The sequence below is a fragment of the Lepisma saccharinum genome, chromosome 6, assembly GCF_977018435.1.
Source record: "Lepisma saccharinum chromosome 6, izLepSacc3.1, whole genome shotgun sequence".
In the NCBI taxonomy this organism is placed as follows: domain Eukaryota; kingdom Metazoa; phylum Arthropoda; class Insecta; order Zygentoma; family Lepismatidae; genus Lepisma; species Lepisma saccharinum.
In genome coordinates, this window is record NC_139234.1 from 79321133 (window position 1) to 79348898 (window position 27766).

The 27766-nt window shown below is 37.8% G+C and overlaps 1 protein-coding gene across 1 annotated transcript in view; it reads right to left on the reverse strand.

Moving 5' to 3' along the window:
* The window catches only part of LOC145988904 (activating signal cointegrator 1 complex subunit 3-like), a 209003-nt gene that overhangs the window by 156312 nt on the left and 24925 nt on the right, over positions 1–27766 (reverse strand). Inside the window, exons 2-4 of the mRNA XM_083124197.1 lie at positions 25683–25832; positions 16241–16350; positions 2814–2968 (exon numbers count right to left, since the gene is read on the reverse strand). Coding sequence (XP_082980323.1) covers positions 2814–2968; positions 16241–16350; positions 25683–25807 — 390 coding nt within the window. The 5' untranslated portion in view covers positions 25808–25832. The remainder of the gene's footprint in view (positions 1–2813; positions 2969–16240; positions 16351–25682; positions 25833–27766) is intronic.

The following is a 27766-nucleotide window of genomic DNA, read 5'->3' on the forward strand; positions in this document are numbered from 1 at the left end:
GACATTAACCTTACTCAGTGAGCGATTAATGACCATCTCTCACGAGTTTAAACAGACAGGACAGAGAGTGGCGTTAATTTCATTGCAATACTAGTGTTGCAGTAAATTTGAGGTTGGGAGCACGCACTTGCTATTTTTTATAACCTTCACCAATACAGATTTATGTTTCACTTTTTCGTGATGGTATCCAATATATATCCCGTTTTGTTGGATTCTTCTTGATATCTAAGAATAGTGCAATGTCATTGTAAACGTATGTTAACTTGTGCGAAACCAGTAATACGTCAGTATGATGAAAGAAAACCTTCGTAAGCACTGCTACATTAAATAAGGTTAAGTGAGCCAAAAGAGTAATAAAATTCCAGCAGCATATTTGCAGTCTAAAGCTCTTCTTGTTTATGCATGCAATTTTTGTTGGATGTTGCAGTCCATGCAATTTCTGTCGCATGATATAGTGAGATACTTTGTCGGGTGGCGATATTCGACAAAAATCGTATGTATCAATGGAACCTATTTGTATCCATGTTCCTTCAGTTTGACCAACAAAATGCCTTACTACGACGTCCGACAACTATCGGATGGTGCCACCTGCTCTTATCCCCTCCATCTGTTGACAAGTCCCCTTACTACTCCCATACGAACAAGAAAAAATGATAATTCAATGCATTTTCCACGTAATATTTAGAGGCTTAACCTTTACTCCCTTAATGATACCATATGGTATCATCAGAGTAAGGCCATACTGGCCCGATGATACCATATGGTATTATGGTGCTGATTACGAAATGAATGTGCTTTTTGTACCTTCATACTCTTATGTTTGGGTGGAAACTCTGACGCAGGTCTGGAGCAAGCCTGGGAAATTCATATTGATGACCAACCTCACCCCCCCCCCCCCCCCGCAACATATCCATGCCACATTTCCGAGCAGAGTTTCAATCTCTTTGGAAACGTCCATTCTTTGAAGAGAATACTAAGGTTTACGCCTTCTCCCCAAAATAGCGGGAGAAGAGGGGGCAAACTCAGGATTTTTGTTGGTTTTTTTCATTGAAATTCGGTGGCCGCGCCCCCAAACCCACCACCTTCCTCGGTTCGGCGTTCTGAATTGTACACGGTTGCATGCTCTGGTGTTTTAGCTGCAAAACAAAACTTATCCAAAGTAGATTGCTCCCATAGTGCCCGAGTTGTAACAATTTTCCTCCAAAAATGTAAATTACCTATTTTTCGCAAGAAAAAAAATCACATTTGGCTTAGTATTCAACTTGTATAGCACCCAAGAACATAAACATGTTTCATTCCCTTGATAAATGTCTATTCTTTGAAAAGAACACTAAAGTTTGCGCCTTCTTCCCAAATAGCGGGAGAAGAGGGGGCAAACTCAGGATTTTTATGGTTTTTTCATTGAAATTCGGGGGTTGCACCCCCCAAACCCCCCTTCCTCGGTTCAGGGTTCTGAATTGTACACTGTTGCATGCTCTGATGTTTTAGCTGCAAAACAAAACTTATCCAAAGTAGATTGCTCCCATAGTGCCCGAGTTATAACAATTTTCCTCCAAAAATGAAAATTACTTATTTTTCGTAAAAAAATAATAATAATAATAATCACATTTTGGCTTAGTATTCAACTTGTATGGCATCCAAGAACATGAAACATGTTTCGTTCTCTTGAGAAATGTCAATTCTTTGAAAAGAATACTAAAGTTCGAGCCTTCTCCCCAAAATAGCGGGAGAAGAGGGGGCAAACTCCTAATATTTATGTCTTTTCCATTGAAATTCTGGGGACGTGCCCCCCAATCCCCCCTTCCTCGGTCCGGTTTTCTGAATTGTACACGGTTAGATGCGCTGATGTTTTAGCTGGAAAACAAAAGTTATCCAAAGTAGATTGCTCCCATAGGGCCCGAGTTATGACAATTTTCCTCCAAAAAGCGTTCGAATTTAAAATTCCCGCAGAAAAGCCAGGGCGAGAGAAATTTCTCTCTCTGTCTCTCCTCCTGCCATCACTGGTTTCTGGTGCTGTGGTTGTGTTGCGCATAAAAGGGGCCTAAAAGTTGAGGCTGAAACTTACGAACGAGATTTCCTGTTCCCGTGCAGAGATCCATAACGAAAGAAATAACACTAATAATAATAAATATGAAGATGAAATTCCCTGACATTTCCCTGACTTTTTTGGACACCTCAAATTCCCTGACTTTTCCCGGTTTTCCAGGTTTGTCACCACCCTGAATTATGGGCGATACCAATAAAGTACTGACATGAAATTCCAAATGGTCTTTGAAGAACCTGAATGGCTCACTGCCCTTCTTAAATGTTTGTTTCCAGGTGACTGTAGTGTAAAAGAAGTTGCATATTTAGGCATTTACTTTCTTTTTAAAGTAGGGTATGGAGATTAGCCATTAAAATTATAACAAAATGGCAGAATTTTGCACTAAATAATACAATATTTATAAATATATCGGATCGGTAATATTACCGATATACCAATATGCCTATATTGGCCTATACCAATAGAGTACTGACTAATCTGTCCAAGTGGCACTGCTACCCCCAACCCCAATTTAGACAAGGGTCCAAAGTAATGAAGCTAAAGAGTGCCTGCTGTATTTTGAAAAAAAAAAAAATTAAAAGAAAAAAAATATTTTCAATTAAATATGGTCATTTTCACATCTGTGAAGAAAACTCATCCAGAATTACTGGTGTCAAAAATCTACACATAATTTTCCAAGCCCTCTGGAAAATGGAATGATGTAAAGTTTCACTTTATCAGATGATTGCGATAACAAATAAAGTTGCAGAGAAAAACTTGAAATACGAACCTTTTGTGCTCTGTGGATTATTGTTCGGGTGAGAGCAGAGCCAAACACCTCTGTTAATAAAGCTCTGTCTCTGATGGATGCGTTCTTCTGGTCCAGAAATTGTTGCAACAGAAACACTGAATTCCCATCCACGACATGCTTCCCCTCTTGTGAACCTGCAAGACATACCAAAATTATTTTTTATATGCACAACTGCAAATGGATGAAATATACAATTTCATAAACATAGGCATACATTGATTGATTGATTAATTTGGTGTTTTAAGTCCACTTTATGCACAGTAAGGTTAATTGGGATTGGACCTACAGTTTAAAGTGGGGTCTGAACCACTTTGTGCCTCCTCCAGGTATCAAAACCGGAACCCCTTGATTAGAAGGTGACGACGCTACCACTGCACCATCGTTGAGGCCTCATAGGCATACAAAATAATAAGCAAGCCAAGATGATCGAGTAACATTTTCCGATAAAAGGCCTGCTTACGCCTGACTGCAGTCGGGTGGTGCCATTGTGGTGACCCCCCCCCCCCACCCAGTTGACTGCTCTGCCCCCTTAGAGCTCCCATACAGACAATAAAAATTATAATTCAATGCATTTTACACATGATATTTAGATGTTTATGAGATTCGTCTGCTCCTCTGGAAATTTCTCTCCTCCATCTCCAATCACTTGATTCGAGGAATAGTTGTGCTGGATGCATAAAAGGGACCTACAATTTCAATTTGAATTTTTGGGTGCATCACCACTTAAAGGCTATTTTGCAACCATCATGTTATACGGGGTCCAGCCCCTTACCTTACCTACATTAACTGTAATGTCGTTTACTAAAATATTAAAACATTCTGACTTCAGTTAAAAGCTGAGGCTGTAAAGGGACACTCAGCACACATAAGGACAAAACACAGATGCCAGAGCCTCGTGAGTCTGCAAAATGCAGTCCAGGGTGTACTATGTGGAAGGGAGGTTCAAAATTGGGTGTCCTAAGTGGAAGGATCACCCCTTACACCCGAAAAGGGATCTACAAGTTGACACAGAGGCCTCACTACAAGATTTCCCGTTCCTGTTCAGGGCTTCATAATGACTTTTTTAAAAGCACAATCAAGACAAAATTCTCTGATATTTTTTTTTCACATCCCAAAATTGCCTGACTTTTACCCTGATCATTTATACATAGCAATGCATGAGCCAACTCGAATGGTAACTCAATCGCAACGGCACAGACCAATGTCTCACTCATATACTGAACCTGAAAATGTAAAACAGAAGGTTCTTGAAGTAACCCCCTCCCCTCTGCATTTTATTCAATTCGAACAATGGTCGAGTCAACAGGACATCTGACCGGCATGTAGAAAACTTGATTTCGATTAGCAGGGTGGGTGATATCACATGGATATTTTCCAACCCATGTCCCTGCCTGGAGTGCCTCTGAGGTTAACCCAGCCTCCAATAAATGGGTACTTTCATTTATACAGAAAAATAGAGTCTCTGACATGCACCACACTATGTCGGCTTATCAAAGTATTTCCCGTGTGCACCCAGGTACTGTTGCCATTTTTGTAAAAGTTCCCTAAATCTTTTCGTGTACAAAGAATACAATCGTTTTTTGGTTTTTACGTACTTAAGTTTTTGAATTTAGACTATTCTGTTTATGGTTGATTTGAACTTACTGACCTGATTCGGCTTACAAACTCTGGGTTTACAGTACCAGACAGACCTGTCGCTCGTAAGTCTGAAGTTAGTTAATAAACAGTCACTAACCAATAAACTTGACAAAGCAAGAAATAAGGTACAAATAAGAACTATTACTATATTTTACTCTTACATTAAGAAAATGTCTTCGTATCCAACAATCACTACAGATTTTACACGTCAAGGGTGGTCTTTACACTTCCAAAAATAAACTTTTCTTCATCAGTTCTTCTTTATATCTCAAGAGATTGGCGGGGGAGGGGGGGGGTATGTTCAGTGGCGACTCGTGGCTTTTTTAGGTGTAGGAAGTTATGGTAAACAGACAGATGAAAGACTTTGAAAATGCATTCAATTAAACAGGCACACATCACACATATCATTTGTACTATATATCCATTGCATTTAGAACTCTGTACCCAAGGGGGCCATGCCTATCTAACAATGAAATATTTAAATGCGATCCTAAAAATACATATGAAAATAACATTGACAATTTTTCAGATAATGAAAGAATTTCGATTTATCTCTTGCGTAAATGAATGGGTTGTTTGTGGAGATAGGCAAGCTCCAGAAGTCTGCAATCTACAATATTTGGTCGTTTTAATTTTATGACCATTGATAGTAGGCTACCAGTTGTCCTGATACTCTATTTAAATTCATTACAAGAATCACTGCTAATGCATATAATTTAATTTACAAATATATCATTTTCTAAACATAGAATTATCATGGCTGTTCAGTAATACTGGTATAAGAAAATTAAAGGAAATTTGAAAACATGGTAATTTGCAGAATACAGCACTATTTGAATACTTTCCAGAATTGAGTGTATATAAGCAACAAACTGTACTCTGTGTTGCTGATTGTTTGTCTGGTTGGGAAAGGGAATGAGTTGAATTTTTCCAACTCTGCAATTGTATGTCCACTACAATACTATCATAGCATCACTGTCGCATCTAAATACTCCACCAGCATTTCAAATCTGCCCCACTAAAAGAATAAAAAAATACTGGGTATGGGCCTAGTTAGCTTACAAAAATTCACACACCATGCCACTTGTTTCGAAAACAACCTCGATCTTTTGAGTGAACCAAGCTGATTGGTTCGACTACACGTATTACGTATAATACGTCTTTTGAAAAAAACTTTGAAGTGTCGTATATCATAAAATTGAAGGAAAAAGTGTTTCACACTACGTTCTATCCGAGAGAAACATATTTGCACTTTGAACTGATGCACAACATAATGTACTGTACATTAACGTTTATGTGGCCAAGCACATGGAATATTCGATTCATTGATTTGCTTTATATTACTTGGCTTCTTGTGCCACTTTTTGGCTAATTTGTGAAGATGGGGATGAGTGATTTTTTATGAAATTGATGAATGGACACTCACAAACATCCATGCCCAGGCCAGGATTCGAACCCGGGGCCTGGCATCATAGTGCGATGTGCTATCCACTCCATCACGGGGGCCGGCACAATAATAATAATAAAAAAAAACTTGGATAACTGAGAGACAGGGCTATTACACTACAAGAACGTACTTTCGAATTATACATTTAAACAACAGTCTGAAAAATGAATAAATACGTTTGGCACTCGAAAAACGAGCAACGCAATAAATTAACAAATTTTCGAATTACAATTAAAAATGTACTCTTATTTATGTACTAAATGGATCTTCAATTATCACAGGCCTGCGAAATTCAAGTTATTGAAAAATACAAGAGACATGTACGCTGAGTTTTATGTTATTGGGTGTGCTGATTTCGAAAATGACCTCCATTTTTTTCCATCACGTCAGGATTTTTTGTACAATCGATATCGATATTTTTGTTAAAATCCTATGTAAAAAGGAATTTTCACGAACAATTTTGCATGCACTATCTGGCAACAGTGGTTTTGATCCATTTAAATCTATTTAAATTCGATGCTTGGTGATGCAAATTGGTTTATTAGCAATTGATTTTATTTTGTATAGGTTTAAATGGAAGAAAACCACTGTTGCCAGATCGGAGGAGCCACCTTTGGTCGAGAGAAAAACACAAAGTTCCTTTGCGTTTACACTTTTAACATCCCATTATGGTGAAGTTTCTAGAAAAAAAGCACCAACGTATTATGTTCATTTTTGTTTATTAAGGTAACGTACATAAAATAGACGATTGACCATAAGGAGCAATGTATGTGTACATGAACGTTTGGTTTTGTTGTTGTTCAGTTTACAATTTGTGTCAAACACAAACAAAGTTTATATTTAAGTACGTACCCTTTTGCCTTTGAAACTTCTTTTTGACATTCTTCTTTTATGTGCAATCTCAGGCCTCTCTCGTGTTAACATCCAACAGTAGTCGGCGAGCATGTTCTTGTCCCATTGTCCTTGATATTTGCGCTCCATATCTTTAATATCTTTTGGAACCTTTCACCCTGTTCTTTGCTGACTGCTCCTAAATTTTCGGGTAAATAGTCCACATGTGAGTGAAGGAAATGTAGTTTGACACTCATGGAGCAACCCACGCTTGAAATTTGTCCAGCATATTCATAACAAGTGCTTTATAGTCAGGATCCTTGTAATTCCCCAGAAATTTACTGACCACATCTTTGAAGGCAACCCAAGCTTCTTTCTCCGTTGTTGTCATGCTAGTCTCAAAGTCTTTATCCTTCATGAGCTTGCGGATATCTGGACCAACAAAGATTCCCTCTGTCAACTTGGTTGCAGATAAACCTGGAAACTTTTTGCACAGGTATTTGAAACAATCACCATCTTTTGGAATAGCCTTGACAAATTGTTTCATTACACCTAATTTGATATGCAACGGGGGTAACAATACTTTTTTGGGTCAACTAAGCTGTTCCGAATCACATTCTTGGTGCCTGGTTCAAGATTTTGTCTTTTAGCCCATTCTTTCTTGACCCAATGTTGAGTCTTTGCACGGCTGTCTCACTCACAAATGAAACATGGGAACTTTGAATATCCGTCTTGTTGACCAAGAAACATGGAGATAACTTTCAAATCACTGCAAATGGTCCAACCGTGGTCAGCATATTTTATTTTGTTGACGACGAGAGCCAGGTTTTCATCGCGTTCTTGTAAATGTACCGAGTGTGCAACTGGTACAGATGCATACTGGCTTCCGTGATGAAGAAGGACAGCTTTCAGGCTCTTTGTCGATGAATCTATAAACAGCCTCCATTCGTCTTTATCATAGGTGATATTAAATTTGCTCATCAATCCGGGAACATCAGAACAATAGACCAGGTTCTCTGCTTTCTCAAAGTACTGAACAAAGTCCTTTTCTCGATTCCTGTACCAATAAAAAGTGGTTCCTTTGGCCAATAAATGTTTTTCTTTCAATCTGGAGCCCAACAATTCAGCTGCCTCTTTCGAAAGGCCCAGATCTCTAATCAGATCATTAAGTTCAACCTGAGAGAAGGGCTGAGGTGAATCGCCTACAGAGGTCTTATATTCGGTATCGGAGCCTTGGCCGTCTGGATGTTCCGAGTCTGAAGACTCTGAAGAGATGACTGGTAATTCAGTTGGAGGCAAAGGCACTAGCACATAAGGTCCATGAGGAACGGGGCATATGGCCGATAGAATGTTCTCAGGATAAGAGATTACTTACGTGAAATTTAAAAGATTTCGTAATTCCGCGTTGCACAATTTAATGGTTCAATCCTATCAATTTCGAAGATCCACTGTCTTCATTCACAAAAGGGTACGGCGTTTGAAGCGGAGATGGTACCGCGTCAGTACATTGTTTGTTCCCGGGCGGCGGTGGTTGCGATTTTTCCCGTTCGGCAGCACTGGGGCGCGCATCTTGGTTTGCGTCGTCTGCTTCCTGTTGTCCGGTGGCGTTGTCAGTTGGGGGTTGGGGGGCTGGGCCGTGTCGCTCGGTAATGTGCCGTTCCTGTTCCCCGCGTGGCTGGAGGGGGGTCGAGTCTGTGCATAGCCTCTTTTCTTTGTCAGGTCGGGGATCTTTCTGAGGACAGGGTGCCAAGTTGGGTGTGCTTGTCCATTGTCCAGGTTTAGTGCTGGTTTCTGCTGGATGATAGCATGGGTTTCTTTGATGGTGTTTTCTATGACAGAGCCGGTTGGGTGAAGTATGGATATGGAGGAGATGGTGTGGTTAGTGGAGTGGAGGTGTTGGGAGAGGCCTGATTTAGGTGTGTCGTTTTTGGAAACTTTTACATGTTCGTTAATTCGTTCTTGGACGGTGCGGATGGTTCTGCCAATGTAGGTGTTGTGGCATTGGCATGTGGTCTTGTAGACACCGGGGGATGCAAGTTTGGGTAGGTAGTATCTCTTGAAGTTGGGTAGTGCTCTTCCGATTTGGGATATGGGTTTGTGTGCTACTCGGATGTTGAAGGGTTTGAGGGCCTTGGCAAATTTTCCAGATGTGGTGGGGTGGTATGGAAAGGCGATCCATTTGGGTTTAGGATTTTGGTTCGGGTTATCTCTGTTTCTTGGATGTCTGAACTGGGTTTCTGTTTTTGCGCACCACATAGATAATTTTAAACCGCGTTTACCGCAACCACCATGAATAAGAGATTAGCTTGTGATTTTTTCGGTTATACCCACGGACATGGCAGGCACAAAAGTAACAATCATCACAGTGGTTTCTCGGCTCCCTCCATGTCATAGGCATTCCACAGCGTAAAGCAGTCTTCTTTCCGTTGAGCCATAAGCGTAGATCATTGAGACACTGCACACACACTTTATGAGGAGCCCACGAATTGTCCTGGTCTCAGAGTTTCATGCCAAAATACGCAAGATAAAGTTTTCTTACATAGTTTGTAATGGTCAGGCAGGGAGGAAAGCTATTCCACGCCGAAACAACATATTTATGGTAAATGTGCATACAAATCCACTTACAATTAAATTTTTCAAGAAAACGTGACGTGATAGACATTTTTCTGTATTTTTTTCGAACTCAGCACGACAAAATACAGAAAGTTCACCTATCACTTCCCTTGTATTTTTTTCATCGCAGGCCTGTGTTATTAATATTGTGTGTTCGTAGTTTAAAGCAACAGTTTCAGCATAAAATGTCAAACAAAGTATGAAAATATATTGCTTTTCGTGTTCCTGCTATGAAATAGCAATTATTTCACTTCCATCCACTATGTAAAGCTCAAATACGATGTATGTGAGAGCGTGAGCACGTAAAAATAGAACCTTTCGATACACATGCTGACAGACCTGCCTAAGCTATTCCAAATAATAAATCATATGTAACAAATCCTATACATCATTGTTCATTAGGACTGTGAAATAAGATACAGTAATAACATATAATCAAACATAATGCCACAGCAATCGTGGAAACATAAATGAATATAGTCATTACTTCCATGTTATAATGTAGTTTTTCCATCTAATGCACTGTGTTTACTACTTTAATGACCTTTTAAATGTCCATGTAGGAGATAAATCAGAAGTAAATGAAGTCCACACAGCAGAACCTTTAGTTCCAGAACCTAACTTGACTGAAGTTAAAGATGCTATTAAAAGGTTAAAGAATAACAAAGCACCTGGCATTGATTTAATACCAGCTGAGTTAATTAAATATGGTGGAAATTCATTAATATGTCAAATTCATAAATTAATTTCTTTAATATGGAATAAAGAAGAAATCCCTCAACAGTGGAAAGAATCCATAATTGTTCCTGTGTTTAAAAAAGGTGATAAAATGAACTGCAATAATTACCGTGGAATTTCTCTACTCTCAACAACATACAAAATATTGTCTAACATTCTTTTAACAAGACTAACCCCATATGCTAATGAAATTATAGGTGATTATCAATGTGGATTTAAACGTAACAGATCAACTACAGATCAAATTTTTCACATTAGACAGACATTTGAAAAAAAGTGGGGATATAATCAAAATGTCCATCAGCTATTCATTGATTTCAAAAAGCATATGATTCGGTCAAAAGAGATAAATTATACAGGGAGTCCATAAAGTCCTGCAAAAAACTAAAACATTATAACTTTTTAGCTGTTACGTTTAACAATACACATTTTTTGGGTGAGAAGGGTGGAAGTTTAAAGTTTTGTTCTGGACACACTGTTCAGTGACGCTTGCACTGGTAATCACGTGATCATGTGACTTAAGATGGCTTCCATCCAGGAAAAGGCACAATGTGTTCTGTGGTTTGCAGAGTTGAAATCTTGTGTTTCATTGCAGAGAAAGTTCCAGACAACATATGGGAAACCACCCCATATGGGGGGTTGAAAATCCACACGAGTTTGAAGTGCAAACTCGGGGTAGTCCCAAAGTGAATGTGTGGTGTGCGATTTCAATGGACCACATCATTGGTCCATTTTTCTTCGAGGAAGACACGGTAAATGGCAACAACTATCTGAACATGCTACAGACATTCATTGTGCCAGAACTTAATAGGTTAGTCATCATCAATGACGTCCACATGCAACAAGATGGGGCGCCGCCGCATTTTGCCCTTGAAGTTCGGCAGTTTCTCAACAAACAATTTCAAGGTAGATGGATTGGCCGAAGAGGGCCCACACCTTGGCCTGCAAGATCATCAGACTTGACACCTTGCGATTATTGGTTGTGGGAACATGTAAAGACCGAGGTGTATTCACAGAAACCAGCTAATCTGGATGACCTAAAAGAAAAAATAAGAGATGTGATTCTGAATATCCCAGGCGAGCACCGTCAGCATGCAATTCTCGGTTTCACAAAAAGACTGCAACAGTGTTTGGACGTGAATGGTGCACAATTGGAGGTTTGGCGATGAACCTAACAAGCAGGAAATAAACTTTGAACCTTGCTGTAAGTACACACAAAATATTTTGTTAATAAACTTTATAGTTTTCAAGTTATAGAGTTTTAGTTTTTTGCAGGACTTTATGGACTCCCTGTATAATATATTAGTAGAGTTTGGAATACCTAAGAAGCTTGTTAGTATGATAAAAATATGCACCGGTGAAACAGAAAGTAAAATTCGTGTGGGTATTAATATGACTGACAAATTTACAATTCATGGTGGGTTAAAACAAGGAGAAGCATTATCTCCATTGCTCTTTAATTTTGCCTTAGAATATGCTGTTAGGAAGGTAAAAGAAACTAAAGAAGGACTAAAATTAAATGGCGTGACTCATTTGTTAGCATATGCAGTTGATGTAGACTTACTGGGGGATGATGTGAATACAATTAAGAATAATGCTAAAATATTTTTCAAAACTGCTAAAGAGATAGGTTTGGAAGTTAACAAAGAGAAAACTAAATATATGGTTACAGGCCGAAACCAAGTGTTAGGTAACAATCAAAATCTAATTATTGATAACAACTCGTTTGAACCAGTTTCCAAATTCAAATACTTAGGAGTAATATTAACAAATGAAAATTATATTAAAGAGGAAATAAAAAGTAGGCTTAATTCAGGAAATGCATGTTACTTCTCTCTTCATAAACTTTTGTCTTCTCGTTTAATATCGAAGAAACTAAAAGTTAAAATATACAAAACAGTAATTTTGCCTGTAGTATTATATGGATGTGAAACTTGGTCCCTTACATTGAAAGAGGAACATAAATTGAGAGTATTTGAGAATAAAATCCTTAGGAAAATATTTGGACCTAAAAGGGATGAGGAGACAGGTTGAGTGGAGAAGGTTACATAATTTAGAAGTACATAATTTGTATTCATGTACAGATATTATTAGAATAATTAAATCAAGAAGACTTATGTGGGCAGGCCATGTGGCACGAATGGGAGAGGAAAGAGGAGTTTACAGGATTCTTGTTGGGAAACCTGATGGTAAGAGACCTGTAGGAAGGCCAAGACGAAGATGGAGGGACAACGTTGAGATGGACCTAAGGGAAATAGGTAAGGATGGAAAAGAGTATATAGATCTTGCTCAAGATAGGGAAAGATGGAAGGCCTGTGTTGCTGCAGCCATGAACCTTCAGGTTTAAGAAGGCTAGAGAGTTAGTTAGTTAGTTAATGCACTGTGTTACCCAATTACAAATTTATCGGCGAATGAGAAAATATATTTAAAAAAACCTAACCTACATGATTTGTCCACAATTTTTGCAGAACCTTCCAAAAACGTTTCTAGAATAACAAAAATATACAATTACTGTTCTCCTTAATGTGAGCCTAAATGTTTGTTCTCTCGATGCTATGAACGAGAAGAATATCGTTAATTCTTTCTGGATCAAGCAGGCATCTCTTTTCTGAAATTAGATTCCTAGCTACACTGAAACTCCTCTCGCTACATGCATTTGTGGCAGGAATACAAAATTTTCTTTGATCTACCTCTGATAGCCTTGGATACATGTTTGCATTCCTTTTTTACCAGCAAAGTGGTTCATCATCATCGACATGTTCTCTTTTGATGTATAAGTCCACTTCATTAATTTCCATGGATTCATTACTGTCCTCTTGCCATTCTGAAAACTATGTCTTCATTTTTTATTGGTGTTGTACTTCAGGCGACCGACCAATGTCTATTTCGGAGCACATCTGTCGTAGAGTGTGTAGAATTTGTTCTCTCTCTTCTGAAGCGAGATGTTTGAGTTTTCTAAAAGATGGCCGTAAGAAAGTGCCAATTTTATGCACATCTTGGATTACAACTTTTTCGTCCAAGAAACATAGTGCACGTTTTTTAATTTCTCGAATTTCATATTCTGTTGTGCTGCAGTGGAACTTCAACTTCTGAACCCACAGTAGTACAAGTTGAATGGTCGGGTATGCATCTCCTTCCATTGCGTCGGTGACCTCTTTGAAGGCTTTCAGAAACTAGATCAAATGCCCCACCAAATTATTGTCGTAGCCTAGTAATTTTTCCACGACGTTCTTTCTTGTTAATACTTTGACTACCTTATTATACTCCACAAATATAGAATTTAACTTCATATAAAGGCTGTTCGATTGTGTTTCAACCTCCTGCTTGAGTGTGGTTTTCAAATGCTCGACTGCTCCTGTTTTCTTCATGTATCGCATGATACGTTTTGCAGCATCGATAGTGTTATAACAAGTCAGCAATTGATTGTTAAGGAAATGTTCATCAAATACATGCTTAAGCACTGTATTTATGCAATGTGCTACACACGGATAATGCAAATACATTTCGAGATATTTCTGAATATTTAGCCCTTGATCCGTGACAAAGGTGATTTTCTTTATGTGCTCGTTATGGATTCCCAATTCTGTCAGTCTTCCTTCAATTTACACGTAACGCAATGTTAGATACAACACCCCGTGTATATATATATATATATATATATATATATATATATATATATCTTTTAATGGCGCCCACGAACCACAGATTGGTATAGAGGACATCAAAAAACAAACCACTTTTCTCAGTAACATTTTACTAGTTGGTGCGTCGATTCGACGCTACAGCCGTTCAAAAAAGACAGTTTTGCCGCCTGGATGCTGGCAACCTAACACAACATTTGATCTGTGATGTCATTTCCTGCAGCGAAACAGCGCACGGCAGGGTTGCAAGGAATACACAAATTTTGTGAAAAATGACAAACTACCAACCACATTATTAGCTGTAAAACGAAGCGAGAAACGCGTCCAGTAGACCGAACATTAGAGGCTACCAGCCAGAAGATCAGCAGTAATCTCAGGGGAAGGGGGAAGTGAACCAACGATATGAGAAATGGTAAACAACGTATTCAAAATGAATTGTCAATATCGGATTTTGTCTCAGCCTACATGTCAAATATCAACAACAATGAATTTTATTGGACTTACACCGTACATGTGGTTGTTTACGCCCAGACACATGTCAAATATTTGCATATCTCGTTGCAAGGTTGATATCTACAGGTTTGTGTCCAGATGCCTTGTGGTACTTTTGTGCATATAACGAAAGTATCCGAGGTTCACGTTGTTACATTACGGCTAAAACACGTACAACCGCATTACTACTACTTATATCCCAATATTTTTAACCATTTTTGTCACTTGCCTCATAATACCCTGAATATACATTATATTATGTGTTACTTACCTTTGGAATTTTCAATTCTTTCATTTCTATTTTGTCATCGGTTCAGTGTGTCACAGACAACTAGTATCAGAAGGACGAAGTGGATAGACTAAATTGTAGATGCTAACTTGGTAACTAATTAGATTTGCAAATATTTCACATGTAAGCTGAGACAAAATTCGATATGACCACTTCCACTTGAATTCTATTCTCTTTCTACCATTTTTCGTATTGTTTGTTTACTTTCTGTTAGGGTACAGAACGTGTTTTCTCGTTTTGTTTTACGGTACATAATGTGGCTGATTTAGGCTATGTCATTTTTCACAGAATATGTGTGTTCCTGGAAAGCATCGCTTCACGACGGGATATGGCGTCACAAATACAATCAAATGTTGTGTGTGGTTGCCAGCATTCAGGTGGCAAAAGGGACTTTTTTGAACGGCTATAGCGCCAAAATGATGCAGCAACGAGAAAAATGTTACTGAGAAAAGTTGTTTGTTTTGATATCCCCTATACGTTTCCATGGTCCGTGGGCGCCATTAAAGTGACACCCTGTATATACATATTTAAAATATTTAATTTCAGGTCCATATTTTACATCTGATATTTTACATACTCAGATGCGAAATACATAAATTTTGCGGCATATACCATTAAATGTTGCTAACCTATGAAAAATTGTACAAGAATTTCAAACTCAAATGCACCTAATCAACTTCAAGATATCTTGCAGTAATCTTCCATCTGCTAGATAGATTCTTCTGCAAAGGACACTAACAAAGTAAAAAGATTGAGAAAATTCTGTTTTATTTTCAATGCAGCATTTGTTTCCTTCCTCGATAATAATAAAAGCTAAATTGTGAAAAACTTGCCTCGGGGCAATTATAAATGGGATTTGTATTAAGAAAAGTTGCAACTTTTCACATCTACGGAGAAAAATTCATGCAGAATTTCCGGAATTCTTTAGAAACCCTGATCTTCATGTTTACGCCACCAACATTTTTCATTCTATAATACATAAATGCAAGGATCTATGACATTCTATTTAATTACTTATTATTTTTACTGATTTCTTTTTGGATAATAATAATGTAAGGATGTTTAGTTTTTTGGTCAAGCCAATATTGTTTGGTTTGCTTGGCGTTACAAGTTAGCACTCACAATTTTTCATATTTAATGTAGGTTATCTTATTACCACTTGGTAGTGAAGCATTCATTTTTTCTGATCTGCAGGTTGGGAGTACAGTGTTTTATGGTGTGGTCCACTTGCGTTTAAAATAATTTATAATTTAGGTTTGTTACTTAGGTACCTCACTTCACCGTTTGGGAAACTTTTTGACCATGGTCGGGCAAGGGTTAAAAGTAATTCATTCTTGACCCAGAGTGGCCTTGTCTACCATATCGCTGCAGAATTTAAAATTTGGCTAGCAACGTTGCAAAAATTGATAATATCATATTTATTATTCTCATTTAATTATACATGTGACACAGAAAACACACCAACATTAAAAAATGCATACTACACTCATCATTTTAAAAAAAAGTAATTGAAATTTCCATAATCAGACTTGAAATATTAAAAAAGTACAGTATATATTTCTTAGAACTAAATTTGAAAATTCAGGTGCCAGGTGAAAATTTTCAGGCACCCTGTAATTTTCTACCTCTGCCAGAGAGATTAGTTTAATTTACTTCACCAACATGGAAACTTTATCATTATTTAAAAAAAACTATCAAAAATAAACAATTAACTCACCGCTGAGCTCTTGAACCAGGGCCCTTAAGGTTTCCAGGTGCTTTTTAACCTCAACCGTGGAGATGGCATCTTTCTCCGCCAAGTCACAAGCTTCCCTCCAAGTCACATTACTGAATTGACAATTAGAACACCAAAATTACACACTAGTGTCATCAAAAAAGCATTCCTAACACCAGGACTGTCTAACTTATAGTTAGTTAGTTTGTAGAATTAACCCATTAATGCCGATGGCAGGAAATCCTGCCAAACATTTCTGGTGGTCCAGTTCCCAGAGAAATGGACTAATTGAACTGAAAATGCAACTGCTCGATTGTTTAGACCTCCAACCTTCTTCATTGACCATGCCGAAGCAGTTTCGTGACTTAGTGCATTCTCAAGTAGTAAATTATTTTGTTTATTATTGCAAGAATAAGAAGGAAAATGGCTTGGAGCTCCTCAAATAAAAGGTCAGTACAAATATATATTACCATCTAGTATATGAATTCTGATCTTGAAATGTCTCTTTTTCATTGAAATAAGCCATTTCTACTTGTAGCATATAATATGACCAAGTTACTTTGGCAGGAAATCCTGCCACCAGGCATTTAGATGTTGTACATCTGAAGTCACAAACAATTCAGTGAACATCATTCTTGTTTTTCTCTTATGTTTTTTGTACTGCACATTTCTACAAACTTGTGCTTTACACAATAACATTTAACATACTGTCATGTAAAGGGATGTTTGGCTTCGGTTATTCCCTATCTTGACATCTCGCTTCTCCCACATTTCCCTTTCCTGTGCATTGCAGAAGATATTCATTTAGCACAAAAGCAAATGTACAGTACAAATACAGGGTGGGGCAGAGCAACTTGCTTATTTAGAAATTCAATTACAAAAAAAGTAATGCAGATATATATTTAATTCTTTGAACAGCATCAAGTACAACAATTAAATTTTATAGTTACACAGTTTTAAAGATGACATCAGGCAGATGGCATCCATTATTCTCAATACACTGCATTAATCAAACTCGGAAGTTTCGTTCAACTCTTTCCAGCATATCGACGGGTATGTGGGCGACAGCTTGACGAATGTTGTCCTTCAGGTGAACCAGGGTCCTAGGACGATCGTTGTAAACAAGTAATTTTAGATAGCTCCATAAAAAATAGTCGCAGGGGGCTAAATCAGATGACCGTGCTGCCAGCGCAGATCGCCCCTCAAGGAGATGAGGCATACTGGGAAGTGTTGCCGCAAAACAGTCATTGACACACGCGCTGTGTGTGCTGTGGCACCGTCCTGCTGGAAGCATACATCTCCCACATCCATCTCGTTAAGTGTTGGCAGGAAAAACTCCTGAATCATGTGGACATAACGATCACAAGTCACCGAAACTGCCCGTTCGTTTTCTTCAAAAAACCATGGACCAATTATTCCAACTCGTGATAGTGCACACCAAACAGTTACACGTTGTGAATGTAGGGGATGCTAATGAAGTTGTCTGGCGTTATCAGGGCTCCAATAGCGCATGTTCTGCTCATTTACAGATCCCGAAAGATGGAAATGAGCCTCATTACTGAAGAAAACAAGTGTGTCGTGAGGCATGCCAAGAAGCGCCTCACATGCATTTTCTCGAAAAACAAAATCGCGTGGCTTAATCCCTGCACCACAACCAATTTGTAGGGATGAAATTTTAGTTCTTCATGAAGGATTCGCCTCACAGAACGAGCAGACAACCCAACAGCAGCTGCATGTTTGCGGGCAGAGCGCTGAGGGGATCGCAAAACAGAACCCCTTACCATGTCAATGTTTTGGGGTGACCTTGCTGTTCGTGGAAGCCCAGGTTTGTTTTTCTTCACATCACTAGTTTCCCTGAAGTTGTTTACCCATGAAACAATCGACTGCCGGCCAGGAACACGACCACGGGGCACAATATTGAAATGGGTAGGGAATGCATGTTGTGTGGCGATGATTGAGCGACCGTTAGAAAAGTATGCCTCGACAGCGAACGCACGCTCCATCTTCGTCCACTCCATGCTGCTAACTAAACCAAGCAGAGCTACAACTTTACGCCCCACCCTCTCAAATGTGCCTACCCCCACACTCCTCGTAGCAACCATCGCTTCAGTGCGCCAAATTCAAATAAGCAAGTTGCTCTGCCCCACCCTGTATATCAGTTCCCGCAGTCCCCCAAATTCTGAATTTTAATTGCTGATTTACAGTTTGCATCTAAGACCTCAAAAGCACAATGATTCAACAGTAATGTTAAACTTTTATTAATATAATATTACTATTATTCCATTGTATTACATGAAAGAATGTAGACAATAATATGTACAAAGACAAGTTACACTTCCTGCTTGTTCTTACAGGTTCTCTCTCAATGACATTTATGACCTGCTGACTGAAGACCCATATGAGGAGAGGAAAGACTCAGTGGCGTGCCTAAGGGAGGGGTACTCTTCCCCCTTTGGAAGAGTACTCCTAAAAAAGGATGTCAAAAGCAGGAAATTATGGCAAAATGAGGGCTGACTGCTAAAAAATGTATACTTAATCCCTACCCTTTTAAAAATCCTGGGCATGCCACTGGAATGACTGTAGTACAGTATTGCTATTCTGCCGCCACTTGAAGACCCTGAAGCAGATACAGATGTTGACTCGGATAAAACAGATGATGAAACAGAAGAAATACTGGAACACTTGCCAAGGAGAATTCCCCGAACAAAAGGAGATGTACTGTCCCAGAGATACGCAGGAAGTTTGAAGAATCCTGGTAATGGAGATTGACAACCTCAAAAGCGCAAATGCAAAGAAGAAAGAAAATGGACATTGTCCGAGAGGCATGTTGGAAGCAAAGTACCCGATTTTCATTCATCGTTCTCTCCAACTGCTGTGGATTATGCAAGTACACTTGGACCATCTCTGGATTTCTTCCAATTGATGTTATCAGCACATTTTGTTGATATGATTGTGGAACAAACTAAACTTTATGCAATTCAGAAAAATCTACATACTGAGCCAATAACAAAATAAATAAAATTTAACCTTCATTAGAATACTTCTTGTTTCTGGGAATTGTAGGTTACAAAGCGGCATATGTATTGGAATTATGCATTAGATGAAATAATATCTGGTGCCATGAGATGGAATACATTTGATCACATAATGTGCCACCTACCTACATTTTGCTCATAATATGAAAATGACCTATGATCATTATTACAAAGTAACACCTACTCATCAAGCAGTTTGGAGTACCAAGAAGGGTTACAGGTCACCATTTTTGAGAAAAGAGATACAGCATGCACTCCAATATGATAACACTGGACATTGGATTGTGAAGAGCAATAAACATAATTCAAGATGCAAGAAATGTTCAGGACATACTACATACAATTGTGATAATGTGTATCTGCTCTCCATCCTGAGTATTTCAAGGCTTGGCATGAACTGTGGAGCAGATTTTAACTGATGTTCAAGAGATTGATTGATAATTCTGCTTCCTGTTGAACTATGTGCTATAATATGTAACTTCTTAGAAATTCATTTAGAGCACATTTCTGGAACTATTGTATGCTTCTGTGTTTGTATATATTTTCTATAAATAGGTTTTGCTATAGACACCAATGTATTAAAAATTGTTGTTAAGTAGCTAAATAAACAAACAAAATAATCACAAAGAAACTACAAAAGTTTGCCGGCTGGCAGGAAAATCTGCCAGACTGTAATGAAGGCAAATAAACAATGTTTTTACAAAAAAATGTTTTCTCACCTTATTTGGATTTCAACAATGACATTAAAAATAAAGAATTTGAAAAAATAATACTTGAAATGCTGTTTCGGCTTTAATGGGTTAACCCGGACAGAAAGACATGTACCTTAATTCAGTTTTGCGAGTTTTTAGATGTTCCTATACTAGAGGCAGGGGTAGACAAAGTAAAAATAATTAAGGCACTAGCACCTTTTTCTCAGGATCTAGCCCCCTTTTTTTCTTTGCAAATTTGGTCTAAGAAACCCATGAATCTAAGATAAGCTAAAAAAAATGCGATCCTAAAACATTTAATTTAAAATTAATACAATATTGGACTAAAAGTAATTAATTCTTGCACTGGAATGGCCTTCTAAAGAAGACTCAACTTGTAACAGCATGAATAACTATGCAGTACATTCTAATACAAGGCCATCTCTACCATATAGCTGCAAAAATGTATTATCACATGTTTATTATTCTAATTTAATGATACACATGATACAGAAAACACACAAACATAAAAAAAACACATACTGTACTCATTATTAAAAAAAAACAATGAAAATTTTAGTAATCAAACTCTAAATATTATTATTATCTTTTAAATTGAATTCAAAAATTCAGTTGCCCAGTGAAATTTTTCAGGCACCATGGTGACCAGGCACCCTGTATTTTTTCTAACCCTGATTAGAGCTATAGTAATTTACCAGAGATTTGCTTTAAAATATTCATAATTTCACATAACAATTATTCAACTACAAAATCCATTTCGTCCTGCCCTGTTGCTGCAAATGTAATGCAAGTAGAGCACTTTGTATAAATTTCCAAAATATTTATGTTCTACGAAAATGTTGTTTCACACTTTTGCAGACTCCAAGAGGTACTCTGACTCTGGATAATTATCAATAGGTACAAGTGGTTAAATTTCAACTGATATATCGTCTCCTACCCTTAGGTATGTGGGGATATTTTGGGAATGTAGCTCACTAATCATCATTCATTCTTGATGGTAAAACACTCTCTGCTCGTGGTGAGCTTGGTGGTAAGTCGCTAGAGGTACAAAATTTACACACCTGAATGGCAACACATGACACTTGAGTTTCACACCCCTAAAGACTGGATCAGTATGGCTAATGTAAGGATATACCTGTCTCTGTACTCCAACTGAAGATCTGCTGGGAGAGGTTATGCTTGTGACTGTACATAGAGTCTGACTTGCAACTTGCGTTAACACACACTCCTTAGGACCTCCTCCTCTCTCTCTCTATTCAATCGTGACTTGCTCCTCAATAACTCAATGAGAACTGCCCCCGAACTCTCTGCCTCCCGGACATTTATTGCAATTCAATTTATTAAACAAATGCACAGTCAAGCCTGCAGCCTCTTCCTGGATTCCGTACTGCTGATGACCAGGAATAGCTTCAGTGCTGTCTGACACTGCATTCCTGTGATGTTTCTGATAGTTCCTGATTGCAAAACGATGGTTGAATGACTGGAAATTGGACTTCGTTGTCCATAATAATTAAAAGATACTACAGATCGTTACGATATTCAGATTCCCCACCAGGGGGCTTACTATTAGTATGTACATGGAGTTGCACCCACGAGACCCTGAGCTGGTTAGCGGCTCCAAAGGCAGACGATGGATGGTCATCTCAACGGCAGCAGAGGTGGGAAACCCAGAGGAGTAACACCTCTCTAAAAAACCTTGGTCCATCTTGCTCCAGATGGTAGCACATTGTAGGGGCCTCTAGCCAGGGTAACGGCGAAGACCCCAATGGCAGATGTGGCAGAGAATGGGTCCTTCGGTAAGGTGCACATGGTGGAAGGGGCACTAAATTCCCAAGTAGTTTAAATTGGGAAAACCACTGGAGGAGGGATCCTCAGAAAACTAAGGGAGAAAACCCCGACAGAAAACCAGCCATGGGCTGGAAGCTGAAAGGAATAAACAACCAAAAGGTCCCTTATCGTTGGGCTAATCACCTGCATACAGATATATGATTCAGACAAGAAATGAATGCCTCGGAAACCATGGACAGATCTCACAAAGACGACAACAGAACAATAAGGAAACAAGAATAGGCACCTGGAATATAAAAACAATACATGGTAAAGAAGTAGAAATAATCAAGGAAATTGAAAGATATAAAATAAAAATACTTGGAATAAGCAAAATAAAGAAGAAAGGAAATGGGGGGGGGGGGGGGAATGCTTGAAGGAAGAAATGTATCGAGATATTCAGGAGAACCAGTTGGAAACAGACAAAGAAAAGAGCGAGTTGGAATTATAGTAACAAGAAATAGACACAAGAGTAATCAGCTGGGATCCAGTACATTCAAGAATAATAACTTTAGACATAGACTTATAAGAAAAGATTACCCTGATTCAAGTATAAGGAAGAATTCTACACAGAATTACAATCAAAAGTGAAAAAGCAGAAAGACTAGGAAGAAAAGTTATAATTATGGGTGACTTAAACGGAAGAGTAGGAAATGACCACTTTGAGTGGATTCAGAACACTAGGGAACACTTGATTTTTGCATAAAGAATGCAATGCTAATAGGAAAACTCCTTCTACAAATAGAAAGAAAAAAACAACAAAGAAAACGAAAATTCCTGATTCTTCAACGACTGAGCTACCGTGGCAACCCAAAAGTAATGGCAAGTACAATTTTTTTTCTCAAACTTAAATGGTGGTACCACAATATGATTGTATCCCAGAGAACGTGGCACCTGTAGTATGTGAACATGTCACTAGATGGAAGTATGAGAAATTGATATCATTAGGGGCATGCATGTTTCATTTTTTAAGATAACAAACTGTGAAATAACACATTGTAGTGTTAATTTTTCATATCTTTTTAAAGGTATAAGGTGCATTTTGCTGCCATGTTTTGTCACAAAATGATGCAAAATGAACTGAAAAATAAACTCTTGATTAATGTAGGGTTTATTGACCGACATGACACTTTCTGAGGTCTGAATTTTGTGTAATAAGTATAGTTTTTAAATCAAATTTAGGTTTTTATTCACTATTTTAACACCAAAATGCTATTTTATATACCACTCTTGATCCTGAAATATGGCAAATTTTTGTGCCAAAATCTTGATCTCTTATTCACCATAAATATGTGGCTCTAGTTATCATAGATAGGGCTGTTGCACATTGTGAACAGCGTTTATGTATCAAATTAGCCATTCTTCTAGGAAGAAATACCAGAGAATGCCACACGAAGCTCGTTAAAACTGTGGGGATTAGTATCCTACCACAGAATATACCTCTTCTGATCCTGTAAAGCTTGTATGCTTTTGGACTTGTAAATAAATGTGGTACGATGCTATTCTTAAGGATGTTTTGCTCGCTTGTCTCTCCTACACCTGGTACACATGATCTGCATTGTTCATACATTCCACAGTACCATACACTGCCCCCTTTCATTTGTATATTTCTGATTTTCATGCCGGTCCCACATTCTCAGGAAAAAAAAATAGTTGCCATGACTTATGCCCCAACCCTCGTATTAATACTGTTATTGGCATGCAAAGAAATAGATTCAGTAAAAAATTTCAAGCTCACTGTTTCCAATGCACGCAACACATTTATACTTTATATATACGCTTTGTGTTTGCTTCGACTGTGGGTGGCATTTGAGGACAAAACATTCACATTAGGTTAGATTATTGGTTTGAGTTGGTGTTTTAAGTCCACTTTATGCACAGTAAGGATAATCGGGACTGGACTTACAGTTTAAAGTGGGATCCGAACCACTATGTGCCTCCACCAGGGATTGAACCCGGGACACCTTCATTACAAGGCGATGGATGCTACCACTGCGCCATCGGAGAGGCCCTAGGTTAGATTATGCCAGCTGTAGTAAAAATAAAAACAGTAGCAGAAGAGGAAGACGAAAATGAAGAAGTCAGACAAGAAAAGTTGTCTGATCTCGTGTGATGTAGTTTGTGCATAACAAATACTGAAACATGGTTCAAAAACAAAGTTTGTGTGATGCAGACATTGAGTTGCACTTGTTTCAAAGACATCCAGACCAGAAAGATTTATTTTGCATGAACCTGAAGTACATGCATGCCAAAATGCTATGCATTATTGTATTTTTGAATAATTGCATAATTGTATTATTTACATTTGTCGTGGAATATGAAAGCAATTCTATAAATGCTGCATAAGGAAGGCAGCAGACAAATATTGGTGTTTTATTGCAGTTAATTTTCTTCAATGCAATTCTGCTAAAAAAAAACACATCTTCCAGAGGAACCTGACCTCTTTGAGGGTTCCTGCGCTGGCGTCACCCACCGATGACCCCCACCGCACCTCATTGGTTCTCCGAGGATCCGAACATGTTGGGCCCCTTGGAGCCCTCAGTAATTTGGCATCCCAGACATTCTTTCGGGTACCACATCAGACCTCCCCATCACATGGTGCACCCCTTTTTATTTGCCAATGAACATGGGGGGGAGAAAATGCCCAAAAAACCTGAAACCGTAGCTAAACACCTTAGTCATTTACAGGTAAGTAGAAGATCATACTTTACAAAGACCATGGTTGTTTATGGGCAGGAATTTGTTAAGAGACAAGAGTTTTGTTGTAATGCATATGCTAATAATAATCTAATCAGGATTTTGCCATAATTCATTTTTAGTTATGGATGGTTCAGAGAGACGTAATTATATAATTAATAGGGCCACATATTTTTGGTGAATAAAATATTAAGATTTCAGTACAACTGGGCATATTTCGGGATCAAAAGCGGTATATAAAATGGCATTTCGGTGTAAAAATGGTGAATAAAAGAATAAAACCTTATATTTGATTTTTGAACTACACTTATTACACAAAATAAGCATTTCCCTTCTAATAGCACATTTATCACAGTTATCAGAGCATCTAGTGTATTCCTGTGTAAAGGAGTCCATTTTTGCTTCTCAAATATTTACAGCAGAATTAATCAATTTTCCATGATTTGTATAACTTGCAGGATAATTCAGACTTCAGAAAGTGTTGTGTTGGTAAATAAACTCTAAATTTCATGTTAAACAGATTATTTTGTATTTTGCAGTTAATTTCGCAACAAAACATGGTAGGAAAATGCACCTCACACCTTTCAGAAACATGAAAAATACACATTACAGCATGTTACTTCACATTTCATATTTCCATCAAAAACGAAATATGCATGCCTCTAATAATATAATCAATTATGATAATGCAAAGTGCTGTGACGAAATTACGTGCATGAAATATATACCATCCCTCTTGTCTCCTCTTGCAGATGATGGCAGTCCCCCCTCCCCTCCCATCCAGGAAAGATTCCTAGTTTTTGATTGATTGACCGAGTTGGTGTTTTAAGTCTACTTTGTACACAGTAAGGCTAATCGGGACTGGACCTACAGTTTAAAGTGGGATCCGAACCACTATGTGCCTCCACCGGGTATCGAAGCTGGGAAACCTTGATTACAAGGCAATGATGTTACCACTTCGCCATCAGGGAGGCCCAAAATATTCTTGGATCTGCCTATATAGATACTTCAGTTTACAATAGACAATTGACGCTAAAATTGACAAAAATGGAATGACCGAAAAGAGACTGGCTCCAAGATAAACTTCCATGCAAAAAAAGATTAATATTTACCAAACTTGGTAAACTTTGGAAACAAGTTAATAAAAAGTTCACTTTTATATCCACTGATACTCACACTTTCAGTCTTTTAATCCTCCACTTTCGACAGCCATTTAAAGTATCATCATCTGGTTTCACTGGGTAAGATGCCAGGTCAGGATAACTTCTCAGATATTCAGTTACTTTCATCAGTTCAGTCATTGTTCCAAGAATGAAAATCCATTATCTGCAATTATAAACAAGAGCCTATATCAACATTCATCTTAAATACAGTCAAATTATAAAGCAATAAAATTCACCCAGGTACTCTATCAAGCAAACCTTTTCCTGCCTTACTAGGCATGGCAAAATAATGGAAATTTTAAAAATAATACTTGGTTAGCTTTAGAAATATCTTGAGTTTCATAATTACATTCGCAAGGTACAAAAGAGGACATAGTTAAAAAAAAGTGTTTTTTTACTGGAAAATATCAGAAACTGTCAACAATTGAGTTCGAGCGCTAGGTAGTTCACGCGAGCAAACATTAGAGCAGCGGTTCTCAAACTCTATTTCTCATTGTACCCTTTAGTAGAAACTAAATGTCTAATGTAACACCACCATAGGTTTTATCCGAATAGTGGGTTTTGGGGATTTTCTTGGCTGCCTGATTTGTGGGGTGTTTTAGATATGTTGAAGACATTTATCTGCAATGGAGCAAAATGGCATTCGGGCTGTATGTGGAAAGATAGTAAACAAATAAGCATTAGAATCCTACATTTATCATTTTACTGGGTGTTCCTACCTTTACAATCTTTATGATTAGTTAGAAAATTTAAATGTGAAACACGTGTATGCTAAGAAGTATATAAAAAACTTGAATTTTCATATATTTTTTCAAGAGCTATTGAAAAACGTAAACAACAAACATAAGTTTGTAAAAAAACTGTCAAGCACAATTTGGAGTTTTTATTATAAATCCTCAGAGTTTTTAGTGAGAAGGAGCCTGACACAGTTTCTTGACTTGTGGTTGTGCACTTGAAACTTTCAAGTGAAGATTCACTTCCAAATTTAGTCTATTTCGGTACTTGTTTCTTATGTACACCATGGATGAATTCATAGGTCTTCTGCTTGAGCGAAAAATGCTCGAAAGAGCGGAATACGCTCCAACTCTCGAAGCCTATTAGTACACATATTTCCACCATGTGTGTGTGGTAGGAGGCACTCAAATACTGATCGTGAAGTAAAAGATGTGGTAAAATTGAAAATTAAGCGAACATAGGAATCATCTCCATGTTAAAATGCAGTTTTACATAACTTACCAACACATGGCGATATGTGAAAATGAAATAGATGATTATGGGATGAAACTACCTAGGCTGACATTTTACGTTTCTACGATTATTATGAAATTAAAATGATGTTTGATTGAATGTTATAACTGCATTTTATTATTTCGCAGAATATGATTATTCTTTTCGGTAAGTAAATTTTGATATACACGTACTTGTTGCACTGTGACTAGAGTTGGAAGTGGTCGGGGAAAAAAATGGCTTTTTTGTGGAAAAACAGAGTTTTCTTCCATGGTACTTTTGACAAAAATGTCTCAAATTAATGAAAATACAGGAGTTGGCAGTAATTTTCCTGTTCCACGGTTTTCGTTATCTCCCTATTGTAAAATAAATACTCATTTCTAAATATAAAATACAATTTACAGTATGAAATTCGCAGCTAGACATAAACAATGTTTTCAAAAAAGCTGGCTTTTTTGAATTAGTGGTTCTTTCTGAGTGATATCTTCATATTTCGGTAGGCTTATTAAATATATCTATGTAGTATAAACATATTCACATAACTAGAGTAGTCTTCTATATGTTTTTAATAGAATCTAATAGTATGATATGATTTTCAACATTTGAATTTGTCATATGAACTAGGGATGACCAAATCCGGAATCCGCATAGTAAAAATGGAGAATCCAGATTTCCGAGGTAATCCAAATTTCAGAGGGTATTTGTGACCAGGGTTGTTGCAGTAGTATTGTACAAAGTTCTTTGTTTCGGCGAAACATGTACACATTGCTCGATGGTTCCTTATATGTCGTAGTAGTTGCACAAGAGTGATATTTTGATAGATTGGACAAGTTTGTGCTTAAGTTTAATGCGCAACCACTTTCTGACGCC